This window comes from Gossypium arboreum, chromosome 3, assembly GCF_025698485.1.
Source record: "Gossypium arboreum isolate Shixiya-1 chromosome 3, ASM2569848v2, whole genome shotgun sequence".
Classification (NCBI taxonomy): domain Eukaryota; kingdom Viridiplantae; phylum Streptophyta; class Magnoliopsida; order Malvales; family Malvaceae; genus Gossypium; species Gossypium arboreum.
Window position 1 is genome coordinate 5,665,930 of NC_069072.1, and position 15,131 is coordinate 5,681,060.

Here is a 15,131-nt window from a genome sequence, read left to right on the forward strand (position 1 = left end):
GAGAGCAAATTTCGAAATGAAGAGGATAAATCATTTAAAATCTAATTTTTATATATCTTTAATGCGGTTAGAGTCTTATTCAATTGGTTTATAAGAATTTTTGTTTACCTTTTTATTGACAAAGTAAATACGTTTCTAGTGAAATTTTAAAATTTCAAATTTGTATCTCTCTTATATTAAATTTTAAAAAAATCACATTTCTTAATCAATTACTTGGGTCATGTCTACGTCTTAATTGTTACTTAAGGTTAAAATATCTCTTACTCAAAAGAGAACTTTTTTTCTTTTATTTATTTTAAATTGGTGAAAGTATAAATAAAGAAACAATTAAATAGGGATAATTACAACTCATTTGTATATCTCAAAATTATACTTCAACTATGATTTATTGTACAAAATATATATATATGAACTTTAATTTTATATAATTTTATCCATGAAATTTTAATTTAATCCAATTCTTATAAATTATTAACACAATTTTGATATAATATACATACATTAATAATTATATTTATTCAATATAAAAATAAACTAATGTATTTATTTAAATATATATAATTAAATCAAAATTCAAATTCAAATATATTTGAACCACAATTAAAATTTCACCTATATAATTACAACAAATTAAAATTCATATATACAAGTAGACATTAAATCAAAATTAATGTATAATTTTAAAATTTATTTTTATTAAAAATATATTTATTTTTCAAAATATATATATCTGCTGCTTTTAAAACAATTTACGGACACTTCTCATTAACAATAAAAGATAAAAATAAAAACTATACAGTCTTTTCTTTTTAACTTGATAAAATGACTCAATTGTTTTATATATCATTATTTTTTAATTTATATTTGAAAAATAAATTCATCATTCGCTTTCAGCAACAAATAAAGATCAAACTTTGTAGGCATAAAGATTACAACTTTTCGATGAAAAATAATAATATACATACTTAAATTTTATGTATGCACTTAAATGGATGGCCTCTTTAGTAACCAAATCGCTTGTAAAAATACTCTCAATTTCTATATGAATTAATTCCTGCCAACGTATAGAATATGCAGCTAATAGCAAAACACCGGAAGCAACTATTGATCAACTAGAAAGAATAATAGTAGTAGATGTGAATATATATAGTTTTTAAGTGTACCTTGTGCTGTTCCTCCTGCCCCACCACTTCTTTTTCACCCTGTCAAGTGCACCTTCTTCGTTTCCGAGTTTATTCAATACGACTTTTGTTTCTCGCAATCTCACAGAGTAATCCTTCTTCCAAGTTTCGAACATCTGCTTTAACCTTCTAAGTTCGCGATCAGGGTTCAGGTTTGCTTCAACCTGACCTGATTTTACTTCCACCAAGAACTTGGCATCATCACCAAAAACTTGACTCCGCTGCTCAAATTCCTCTGCCAACCGGCTTATAACACTCAAACCTGCACTCGTTGGTCTCAACCCGTTGCTCTCAGGGCCATTGTGATTAGTTCCTGTGTCCCAGCTATACTCTCTGTCATCGCTTGCATTATTAACAGATGCATCGGAATTTCTCTCCGAGTCATCAACTGCTAGGCTCTTCTTTGCGATAGAAAGACTGGATTGTAGAGACCTCATTTGTTTCTGCCACACTTCTTCCATGGACTTCATTTTTAGCTCATATTCAGACCAGCGGCTTTCGTATTGTTGGAGCCGTTGATGGAGGATGTCATTTTCCTCTTCTTTCTCCCTCAGAGCAGCCTCAGCTCTAAGAACTCGGCGCTGTAGTTCAGCAAGAAATGAGCCCTTGACCATCACCTCATCTGATTCATTCCCCTGTATCAAATTTTATAATCATTTAGTGTCTCAAATACAAACATTATAACTTGATACATATCTAAGCAATAGGAATAACAGAGAAAACTAAAAACTGAGTCTGCATAAAAGTAAAAGAAATTCAGAAACAAAAATGGGGATCATAGGAGTGAAAGATTTGATATGCAAACTGTTTGGAAGAATATTTTTTTAATGGTTCTTTTGGTTTTGCAAGATTGGACCTATATTTTTCAAGCAGGGCAACTGGCTAACAAATCTGTAATGAACTAATAATAGAAGCAGCATTTTACAAAATAAAAATGATCATTTAACATCACTTTGAATATATTAATAAGGGAATGCTAGTTGATAAATATTAATAAAGAATTACATGAAACGTCAAACCATAAGCAAAATTTATGAGTTAAAACACAAGATGGTCATTGTACCTTAGAGGCCCCGTATTTGAGTAATCCTGTATTTCCAGAGCATCTTCTGACCAACCAACCACGAATAACTGCAGCATAGAGCACAAATAATAGTAAAATTATAAGTACAGTTTTCCACGACATGATTTTGAATCATTATAGATATCCAGAAGAAAATGTCCAACGTAAACCAGATTTGTCATACTTAAACCAGCCAAAACCAAATTTTTAAATCCACTCAAGGAGGGCATTCGACTTGATACATTTTTAAATGTTTTCCTACCATACTTCTTAAACTCCAGAGTTATATTAGAAATGCCCTTTGATGTACTGTTCTTAGCTAATTACAACGTATTTCAATATCTTTAACCTAAACGAACTGGTGGTTGAAATACATAAACATCTCTACCCTCAATATTGTCCTGACCAAGGCAACTGGAAGATCAACCCATGTTCTGTTTTCTGAACTCCAGTTTCAAGGGAAAAAACCTGAATACTAACCTGATTGTATCACAACAGATGCATCACTAATTTCCTTGAATGTTTTCCTGCCATTCCTGCCTTTAATCTGTTTTTGTATAGTAATAGCAGCTCTATGTCTCTGCAGTAAGACGGCATATTCTTTCCTGGTTTTCTCTCCTCTGACAACTGTAGTAAGAGATATAGAAAAATCAGGTCTTAACAGTTTCTCATTTTGCAAAAATATAGCTTCAAAACAATAAAAAGAAAAAGAATATAGCAATACATGACTGAAGGGTAGCAATTCCCCTTTGAAGCTCCTTAAAGCAGTGGCGAGCTTGATGTCCTCTGAAGCAGCTTTGAACACGTAAAATGCCATGAAGAGTGCGATTTCTTGTATCCTCAAGAGCCCCAATCTGCATTGATTATTAATATTCTATCAATTTATGGAGATCAAGAAAAGATGCATGTTGTGAGGTTTTTTGAGCTTTTTATTATCAAGAGAGACAGTAATAGCATCATACGATCTATAAAATCTCAAGAACCTCAATTGCTGAGAGTGTCCTTGTTATTAGCAATTTAAGTCAAGGTTATGAAGTAGACAGATGTTCTTACACATTCCCATTGTCAATTACTCGTATTGGTAGCAATTGTTTCAAAATTCACATGGCTTTCAAATCATTCAAGGCAGAGAGTTGCAAGGATGAGAGGTTGGGTATTGAGTTTGTTTAGAGTCAAACTATGATATCAGCATAATGAAATGGAAGTATTTATATCAAGCAAAAAGTACAAATTATTGTGATGCATATTATATATAAACATATGAATATCTGTTACATACTATTATAGTTAAAATGCCAAAAAGAGGTTTGTGAAATTTTTTTACAAGAAAATGCTTCAAGAACTCAGTTCATAGGGAAAATTTTACGTATAAGCACATTATAATTCTTATCTAAACATCAGATTTTAGTATGATGAAAAATGAAAACAATAACATTTCAAGTGGTTCGTGAAAAACCATATATCAGGTCATGGTAAAAGATGGTACAGGCTTTCAACAATTTTAGGCAAAGATCAATGTTGTCAAGAGCACAAGACCCTAAAACTGTTTATCCATATGCTTTCTATTTAATTGGATCATCATTATTCAATAAAAAAGGAAGTTAAACATCACCAAACTTCAACTAACATCCAACCAACATCAATCCCCTCCCCCCATTCCTAAAAGTGAGCACCGTCAAGAAAAAGAGGGAGGTGGTGTTATAAAACAATAAAGAGCATAAATGACACATGATGAACCAATCATAATTCTTTTATTATACCTGACCAGTACGGAAAAACAATTTTGTATAGCCAACTTGGTACATCTCAGGCAAAATGTTGAACTGATGAAGAATTGCAACTGAAACACTGAGTGGATCTTGCGAGGCAACATTCTCCAGTAGAAGAAAACCATACCTGAGAAAAGGTGCAAAACAAACCAAAAACACCCGTGCTTAATGATTATGCACACACTGTCAAAACCATGTAAAAATCGGAAAGAGAAGGAAAATGGTTTTCCTTTTGACAGAGAAAATTGTTTCCTACTCTTTACCTTCTGGCAAACTTCTGGTGAGACATTCTTGTGGGAAAGCCAGACCGTGATATGCGAACAACTTCTAGGACTCCACAACATCTCAGTTGCTGCAAAACAAGTCCTTGCTCGTATGATCCAGGAGACTGCAAGTTGTTGGGCTTTATACAACGTATAAAGTGTGGAGTAGTACTCTCTAGCCGTTGCATTAGTTGGAAAAGTTGACCCTGTATTATAGAAAGTACCAAAAAAGGAACAGAAGACAAATTAATGACAATCTTCAAAAATCACTTCTATTCAATCATCAATAAACATTACAAACTATATGAGTTTTATCCCAAGGAAAATATCAAGTTTCTTTCACACTCGGCTCAGGCAACCATATCCTGCATTCACACAGAGGTCAAATTACCTTTATACACAAAACAAGTAAAATGTTTGAATCAGTATTTCATCTGAGACAACAATAAGTTCACAGAAAATAATGTCATAGGAACACTACATTAGAGACAGTAATCTGAACCATAGTATGGCAACTTCCACCGCTGTTAGTCTTAAGAACATAAAGGGAAAATATCTAATCAAACTACAGGCTTAAAAAAGACACAAATTTTAAAATTATCCATGGCTTACCTCCAATGAAAAAAAAAATAGACCTCATACTAATAATTAAACAATCATCATTAGAAAAATCAAAAGAACATATGCCAAAAAGCAATGAAACTAGTCTTTCCCTGACTCAGAAAAATTAGAATTGAGAGAAACAATCATCATTCAGTCAAAAAGGTTGTAAATGCAGTATGGTAAAATGTATCAGGAGATTTAAAACAGAACCAGATCAACCAGATGCAAAGATCACATAGAAGATGACAGACCACCCACCCTGAATTGATCAAGACTTTCTTTCATGCAACATATAAAGTTGACATGAGAACTAAAAGAAGAACAAAAGAAACTTCAAGCGAAAGTTAAACAATGGCCAATTTAAACTAAGAAAACATGGATGAACTTCAAATCCTGGATTGATATGCACACAACAATGAAATCAGAACTATCTGATGCCCTCTATGAAATAGAAAGAATGAGAAAATACAAGTTATTAGCACGTGCATACTTGTGCATGTAGTTCCACAGAAGCTTCTTTCAACTATTCGTACTCATTACGATTAAGTTGTTCATACTAAAGCTACAGAAAACTAGAAATTTGGAAAGAACTTCACCTTAAATTTCGTTGCAACACTTAGCTTTTGAGAATCTGCACCACCAGATTTATGTAAAGGACCAACCACAGGCTTTTCAGATTGGTTAAGCATATTTGACGCAAATATCCGAGGAAGGTGGCATAAGCAAGAGGACAGTAGTTGAATTGAATCCAGGTGCAGTAAGTCTCTGTTTTTCTCTAAAAACCCACTTGTGTCATAAGTAACCTGAATTTGCGACAAAGAACTGTCAAATTGTCAGGTAGCAGAATAAATAAAAACTGAAAGTGACTTCCACCACCAACACTTGAACAATGAAAAATTCAGATGTGCATGAAAGCACCTTTGAAACTCAGGAAAAGAATACTGCAATTAACAGCCAATGAATTAGAAAGGTAAATACCTCTCCCGCAAAATGAGAGACAGTGAAAGCTTTTTCTCGCTCTCCTCGGAAACAAGGATTAGATTTCAGATGCTGCTTGAGCTTGTTGGCAAATGAGGAGTCAGTCCCATTTGGAAAAGTGGACTCCTCATCTAACAGAGACAATAATCCCAATGGTTTCTGCATAAAACTTAAAACAATGAGATTTGAAGAAGTGCATTTCTACATTGAAGCCATAAAGAAGAATACCAGTAATAGAATAAAGTATCAAAATTTCAGTTAAATTATTGTTGTCATTCTTGCAATTTCTACCTTCAACTCCATCAAAAAGAAGGGGAAAAATAAATTGAAAAAAAAAAAAAAGGAATTTGATATACATAATTAGCATAGTAGGAACACAACATACAAAAGATATACATGTACATTCTTTGATTTAGTGCCACATAAATGCTAAACAAAATTAACCTGTCCAAGAAAAAGTGAATAGAAGCTTCTCCAAACCCAATACAATATGAATAATTTGTGATGGTATCAGAGAGAGAATATCTTACCATATCATGCATAACATAGAAAAGCAACTTTTGTTGAACCAAATGACAATATATCCGAAAATAGACCATAACAACTACTTTTTCATTTTAAAAATAGTAAGAGAACAAATTTCCTTTTTTACATAATTAACTTAAAATGTTAGGAGGTTTAGGGTTTACAGAAGGATCAGACTAACATCAAAGCAGGATAACTCTTACAGATCCTTCCAGTAACTACGTTGCACAAAAGTACTTCATCATTTCCCACACTGACCACATAGAAGGACAACATACCATGAAGCAGAAACATTAAAACTGAACTCCTTACCTTTTCAAAAAGATTAAGACAATCTTGGTTATCATCAAAATCAACTTTTGCCCAATCGATGCCATCTTGGATATATTCCTAAAAGTAAAAAAAGGGTTTAGGAATCATTGAAAAAATCACAGGTTGTCTAGACAAAGTCACATGAATTTTTAGACAACACTAACTGACCAGAGCAAAATCAAAGCAATACACATTTTTCTTTTATAAAATGATTAATTCAAGAGTTAAAACTTTTCTTGAGCATTCTTTCATTAGGCCATGATGAAGAAAGTATATGCATGCACTCACTTCAAGTGCATAACTTCAACCATGATCACTAAAGATTCAATGATTCATCACTATGGTTAAGCATCCAGCCTATAATCAATTGGCAATAGGAGGAAGATTCAACGATCCATTACTACTTCAAGCATCCAACCCCAAAACAATTGGTCATCGTGGGTTCAACTAGAATATAAGACCACAAGATATCCAAGACTTAATAGATGTAGGGTAACATCACTTAACAGTTAACACTCCCCTCACATGTAGCTGAACAAGGGTCTACACATGGACAGCCTAACATGGGGTTAGACCTGAAGAACTAACATGAAAAAAAAATGCAATATTTGTCTCTTTTTCTTTTTCTGTTTTTTCTTTTTTTTTGTGGGGAGGGGGGGGCAATAATAGATTGTCAATGACAGAGGTTTTAGCTTTCATTCTTGCTTTTTCAGAATTGGAAAACTGTAATATATGTTATTAGTTCATAGTAATTCAAAATACTTTGAAGCTGCTTTTGCACATTACTTAACCGATGCAAAATGTACTGACTCAAATGTTGAAATTTATTTTCAGTCAGGTTCTATAAATGCCATGATAATTCTGTTCGATAAAATTTACTCTTAACCCGATCATATGATACAGAAAAATACAGTACCTCCTGCTCCAACTTGAATAAATGACGATTAAAATGCTGCTGTAATCTCTCATTAGCATAATTAATGCAGAACTGCTCAAAACTATTCCTCTGCAGAAACAAACCTTGTTGAATGAATAATAAATGATAATATCAATTTGGAAAGATATGGAACCACATAGAGATAGAGAGCCAAAGCATTATTCAAACATACATCAAATGATTCAAAGCCATAAATATCAAGAATGCTGATAGATCTGCCAGTTCGCCTCTTGCCAACAGCAAGTGATTTGTTAATTTGATCTACCAGCCACTCAAACAAACAAGCATAAATTGATTTTGCCAAAGCATCTCTTGTGACAATCGCCTGAAAAGTGAAAGAGGATGTTAATCGTGAATTCCAGCAAGTCTGAAAATGAGAATATCAATCAAATTGCTTCCAACTGTAACATGTTAGACTCTAGGACAATCATCAGTCAAACAGATGTCCATAAACAAACAGAAGAGGTCAGAATCCCAAACAATCTCAACTTTTGGCACCAAATAAGAAATAGAAGCAAGCAGTTTAGAAATTTTGTGAAGCCGAAGAGTCAACTTAGGTCCTGAACCTAACAAAGAAGGTCATAATCCTGAATGTATTTAACTTTTACACCAAACAGTTTAGAAATTTAGTAAAGCTGAAGTGAAACGTATGAAACACACAGGTAAACATAATAATAAGATCATTAACTAATCCTTTAGAAAGGGAAGGAAGTGAGTAAAATCTTGGGCTTATAAATTTCATACTAATTTACATAAGAATAGAAAGCAATAAAGTGAACCCAAAGATGTTATATCATCAAATTCAGTCATATTTAATTCTTCAAAACACGGGACAGCAGTGAAATCCATATTAATTTGATAATCTCCATGACCATCACATAAATTCAGAGATTCTGCTCAGATGAAGAGGAGAGGTATTGACATAAGGTAGCATAGAATGAAAACAATATTGGATCAAAGCACCTCAAGCCTTCTTCCAGCCAGCTCAAACAAATTGATTAAGGCTTAAAGTGACGCAGGAAAGGCATGAGGGAAAAAGAGGCATGTCATAGGAATTCTATCGAAACAATAAGCATTGAGAAATTCTCTACCATAAACTGCAAAGAATGCTAGCAATTCATTATGACCTGCTAGACACAAAATAGTATTTCTAGAGAAGGATTCTTACCTGTGATAGCGTTAGCTTTTGGACAATATTATCATTACCGACTCTCATTTTGCGAGTTGATAAAGCCAAATTAAGGTCCGCAATGTCACAGCCAATCAACTTGGCAACATTGATTAGACCTGAAATGTAATATTATAGTCTTTAGAGATATCAGATGAAGCTCAAGCAAAAGCAACGTGAATAAAAGAATGAAGAAGAGCATTTTTTTCAAAACAGTGACCTCATACTAAAGAATGAAATGCAAGACAGCACATCAGCAGCACTAAACAGAAAGAAGAGACAAGAAGCAAACGCAACAACCTAATACAATGGAAAATCTAGTATACAGGACATCATATCTTGACCATAGAGCAAAGTATTGCCACAAAAAATAAAACAATAAAATCTGCCAGTAAAATCACTAAAACGAAAAACAGGTCAAAATCACGTAAGACTCTAATACCATTTTCTTAGCATCTAACCTAATATTAGCTGGCAATTAGTAAAGATACAGAACTTATAGATAAGACCACAGCAAGCTCAAATTTTATGCATGGAGAAAAACACCACTTAATTGTCTTTAATTTGGATTTCTCCAATGTCTCCATTTCATTTTTCCATTTCCTAGTAAAGGATACTAGTACGAAGGTGAATTTGCACAGAGAGGGAGTAAGGATAGGGGAAAGGCTATATGGAAATTTGTAGCATCCATTACGATTCAAAAGATACAATAACACAATAATATAACTAAAAAACATAAGGGCAGTCCATATAGTAAGTCTTCTCATAGTGGTTTTTTGGAAATTTTCTTACTTTCATCTGCCACAGCTTCAACATGGTTTTCATTATCAAGGATGGTGAATGAGACATTTCCCAGCCACAATACTGCAGCAAGCATTGCAAAAACACTCTCTTGGTCTTCTTTGCTAACATGGACAACATCCAAAGCTTCCTAAAATTAGGCATATAAAACAGTTAATCGTAATTACTTTCTTAGTTTTAAAGTATGGAATCATGACAAATAATAAATGGATGGAAGAATGACAAACAAGCACCTTAACAATGCGAAATTGTTCAGAATCATCAACTCCGGAAATAGAATAGCAATTACCCTGCTTCAAATAATTATATTCGCCCACATTCTTCAAATTTAGCTTCTCTGTAGATAAAAAGTGAATGAACAAAGGCAGAGAACATAATTTAATATGGCAAAATGATATAATAAGAAGATTATTTCAGAAAACTAACAGCCTGCAAGGGAAGACAAATATGCTAGTTATCTCAAGAATACTTTTCTACTATCACATTTAGGAGAGTCGAAACCATGACTATACATCTCCATGCCCTCATAGTGGAAAACTCTAATTTCATACTGAATATTGAAAAGCATGCTCTAACACAAGCTCAAAGATGAATGAACCATGGCCGAAAAAAAAATTGTATCCATATAGATGTTGCAAACAGGAAGTATATTAGACCACAGAAAGATAAAGATAGAAGCAATCACTACCTTTGAGAGCAGAAGGAGCACCAGCACAAAGCTGATAAAATATATGGTAAGACCTTTCTCCCTCTGCACATTGGACCACTCTAGACTGTTCACATAATACATTAAGTTAGCAACTTATACCTAGAAAAATAATAGATAAAATGACATGTAAGAACATGGAGGCCTAATAAAAATTACCTTCTCAAGTAAAACTGCCCATTTGAAGGAGGAAACAAATTCAAACTTAATGTTAGTTACAGATTTCATGAAGGAAATATATAATATGCTCTAATAAAAGAATTTCATCTCAGAACCTCAGTAGTAAAAATGAGCTTACAAGTTTGAATCTTTGCCCCAGATATTTTTCCAGTTTCACTAAAGTGGATTTCAATCAACTTTCCCTGAGAAATAAACACCCAAATTATTCTTACTTAAAGGCCATCTCATTAAATTTCACTAACATTCTATGCACATTAGTAAAATGAAAATCAAAGAAAAAGCATGAGAGATATGAAAGAACAGGGAACTTACAAATCTGCTTGAGTTGTCATTCCTTAATGTCTTTGCATTACCAAATGCTTCTAAGATAGGATTGGTCTTCAATATCTCATACTCTATTCCACTCCCACCACCAAGAGCAGCTAAATATTGCATTGCTATCTTTGCTGTCTCAGTTTTTCCTGCTCCACTCTCACCACTTCACAAGCAAATAGCAACACAAACATTAGTGCATAGACACATTAAATGAAAACAAAAAATAAATTCAATGGATTAAATCAGATATTTTAATATAAAAATAATTGAAAATGAAGAATACTTCAATGATATTTAAGGCTTTGCATTCCACATCATGTATTGATCAAACTGAATAAAGTAGCATAGCTACCAATTCAGGCACAATCTTAGATATCCTAAACATAGAGAAAGTCAAAACCCAGAGCACCTACTTAAATAGGCAGTGAAGTTAGGGGTAATCCTTCAATAAGTATACTCCCCTTTTACATCTTAATATTGTCCATCCTGACTCGATAAAAGTATTTAAGTAAAGAAAGTTGACATGCACGTCCATGGGCCCGGCATCTGAGAAGCCATGAACTTAGTATTTGGTCATCCTCATCACAATAGAAAGCAGAGCTACATACAAAGCATCCTTATAGCCAAAAGAGAAACCAGTTGTTTCTATAGACAAACTATGATATTTTCATTCAAGAATCATCTTCAAATTGTGTTCCAGTTTTTCATTCTCAATATAACAAATAATAAGACGTCACTATAGGATGCAGCTAATAAAAGTGGTGCAATCCATATAAAAAAATATTGTCAGAGAAGGAAAGAGGAAATAGAATACCAACCTTATAATGATAGATTGATTAACTTCATCTACAAAAAGAAGCAAGAACCATATTAAAACCATTTAACTCATAATAAGAAAAAAGTTAATAAAAATGAAACCAGTCAAACAACTTTAAGAAACTGAAAGTACCTCGTGACATTTCCCGGATGGCGGTGTCAGCAATCGCATATACATGGGGGCTCTCAATGGATTTATTCTTGTATGCTTGAATGTAGTCATTTCCATATAAAGGAACTTCTTTGAAAGGATTGACAGCAACTAAAACCGGTCCTGCTTTTGTCTAAATTCAATATAGATTATAACAGCATTAGTAAAATACTTAACTTGAGTGTAGGCTCAAAACTAATAGAAAACAAGTACAAGCTCTTACATATATCATATCTTGATTGTATCTATATTGGAGATTATACAAGACTGACGGCTCATTTAAATAACTAAGTTGCATGAGATCATCCACGCCATCGAGGATATCAGGATTTGCAGGTATCAGACTATCAGAATTCACCTTTAAAACCTATAATTGAGATGCAAATAAATGAATTTAGAATCTACATAGTGTAAGAAGTCATACTTCTTTCTTTCTTACAACCGCTTACTTTTCCTTCAGGAAATGAAATAACAGACTCAGTTCCTGAACTTGATATTATTTTCCCCAGCTCCCACTTTCCGTTTGGAAGTTGAAACCAAGACTGAACCTTCTGGAATAGCAAAGATTAATCAATTCAGTAGTTGGAATAGCAAAGGGTAGTTCCTGTTGACACCAGAAGTGCTAACATAATATCAAATCAGAAGCAAGAGGTTACCTTTTTTGGAGCATATGAAGTTATGTCACTCCACCTGCGTTCAATGTTAGACATTGATACTGAAGGCAATGGTGCTGCTGCAGAATCCAGGTCCTCATCGGCCACAGAAGGCCTGTCCTCAACCAACATAGCATTCCCACTATACGGTGAATCCTCATTCATGTGACCAGTATCAGGTACACCATTTTCAACTGTTTCAACAACCTTGCCCCCTGTACCACCATTAAGAGGGGCACTCAAGCTGTTTACAGCATTGTTTCCCGAATTTACATCAGCATATCCCATGGGATCAGAATTTGGAGAACCTAAGAACCTATATAATCAACAGGCAAGAATTAGAAAACCTGGCGGAAGGATGAACCCCAGTTTTCTGAGACATTTTACTCCTAAGTGTTTCGGAACCCTGAAGATTGAGGTTTGAGCTTTAACAGGATGTGTCAAGTAAAAGTTTAGATAAAAAAATTGTAAACTTCTTTCAGTTTTCACCAAAGTTTCTATGTAGCTTTAATATAACTCAACTTGAAGACTTATCCAGGCAATGCTAACGGCAACATTGTTTAAGATACAGACCCAAATGCGCTTCAATCCTCCGTCAACATTAACAAGTTCAAAGAAGAAAGATGATTAAAGCCTAAACTAGCACAACTAGAACATACGATACATTAAACAAGTTGAAAACATCACAACTTCATACAAGCCTTCAGCAAATTTAAACCGATTTGATATTAACTTAAAAGTTCCTTGAAATCTTCAAGCTTCGTTTAACTTCCACTATCCTGTTTATAAAGGGAGCTTTCCACTTGGTTGCTTAGAAATACAATAAAAATTTAAATAATCTAAATTATTTTTTTTTTAAATGAGCAGTTCTAAAGAATTGCTAGAATTAGATACTTTTCTTTCCATATTTCTCTATTTTCTCAGAACACAAACAAGTATCAAGCCTAAGAACCACAAAATCTTGCAAATCTGAACCGATCCAAGCAAGAAAAAAATAGCAAACCAGAAAAAGGAAGAAAGAAAAAGAAGCAGATATACCAAAACTTTCTATACTTGCCTGAATAAAATATTTTTTTAGAAAAAAGGAACTCCTTCAAAATCCAAGTGAGTAATTGAAAGCTTGGATCGATCTCAAGACCGTAGAACAGCTCGAGAGTCCAAATAATTAAGACTAGTGCAGAAGCAGTAGATGAAAATGCTGGAAAAAGCCAAATTTTCTCTTCTTTAAGTTAAAACCTTCAAAGAAGCCAAGTGTGTATACTCATTCAAAAGAGTAAAATGATTGTGTAAGGATGTGTTTGGTTGCTGAGAAAGCGCAGAGAAAAAATAAATAAATAAAATACAAAATTCAGAGGCGTGAGGAGAAGGATGCAGCTTTTTTGCTTGCCTCTCCTTTTTTTTTTTTTCCTGCTAACACAGAAATGAAAATCCTTTTTCTTTAAAAAATAATAAAATAATGGAATTTTCATATTTTTAATTTACTTTTATTTGTTAGGTTTTTAAATTTTAATTACCGGATATTGTCTTGCCGGCCGTATTTAAAAGTAGATTTAAACGTTTTACGATTTTTCAGTTAGAAAGTCAATTCTGCCACTTGATTTTTATAATATTAGCAACCGGGCCTATCAATTGTTCTTATGACCGAGTCTGAGGAATTTTTTAACTTAAATTTAAAATTTAAATATAAAATATGTGTTTATCTATTAATTTCACTTATAAAATTTAAAATTTTCCACTAGAAAAGGGAGATATTTTTCTAATAAATATATTTAAAAAAATAGATTACATCAATTCAATTATTCAAAAGCATTTAATCACTATGTATTGTTATAAGACTTATAAGATTTTGTTGGGAGCCACGTCAAAAACCTGTAAGCTTGACTTTTACGTTAAACTCAATTTGGCCAACTCATCCTTAATTATGTTGTGTTCTCTAGACACGTGACTAATTCATCACTATCTTTCAGATCTCATAATTCATTGAACCCTTATAAGTACAATAATATTTAAATTCTCCAATCGAATATCAAACAACGCCTGGACCACATCAGGATTATCGGTCTGGACTTCATATTTCATTACTTTTACTTTATATATATAAAATATATTATTTTATATAAGAATGTTTTAAATCCACAAAATAAAGTTAAGATATTATCTTATGCCCTTATTTAATAGTTAAAAATAAATAATAAATAAGACTCGTGTTACTTACTTATTTAATATAAAAGTACAATAACTCAAGTATGTATTAATATATATAAGAAAAAGATTGTATGAAACTCGTGATTTAACGTCATTCTTAGCCTTTTAATTTGTCATTCTACTATTAAAAGAGAAGAGATAAGAATGACGTGAAATCACAATTTTATTTAATCCTTCTTTATATATAGATAGAGAAATAATAAGTACATTTTAACTTATAATTATATATACCTTACAAATGAAAATTGCTTTGCTTAAAATGAACGTCAACATGATAAAATTTTAACATTATTATTATAAATTGAAAAGAATAAAATTATATAGATTTTATTTAGCTTTTAAATTACCATGTACTTGAACGATAACATGTGAATTGTGGACTACCATTATTAACAAACATCATCATTTTTTTTCAATCTCGTGATCTATATTATGCATCATGGGGCTTATATTATATACACATATACATTCTTATACTTTATTAAGATACTATTAAATTTAATAA

The 15,131-nt window shown here is 32.6% G+C and overlaps 1 protein-coding gene across 1 annotated transcript; it reads right to left on the reverse strand.

Annotated features, from left to right (window-relative positions):
* Positions 1–913: 913 nt before the first annotated feature.
* Positions 914–13,855, reverse strand: LOC108475994 (myosin-1). Its single transcript, XM_053025454.1, is given in 23 exon segments — positions 914–1,816; positions 2,245–2,312; positions 2,725–2,871; positions 2,969–3,098; positions 4,005–4,140; positions 4,277–4,482; positions 5,476–5,682; positions 5,858–6,016; positions 6,695–6,772; positions 7,611–7,700; positions 7,804–7,956; positions 8,800–8,918; positions 9,592–9,730; positions 9,834–9,937; positions 10,289–10,408; positions 10,605–10,668; positions 10,799–10,964; positions 11,620–11,647; positions 11,751–11,901; positions 11,992–12,135; positions 12,218–12,319; positions 12,425–12,737; positions 13,479–13,855. Coding segments are annotated over 22 exon segments (3,459 nt in total). The 5' UTR covers positions 12,710–12,737; positions 13,479–13,855; the 3' UTR covers positions 914–1,153.
* Between the last annotated feature and the right edge of the window lie 1,276 nt (positions 13,856–15,131).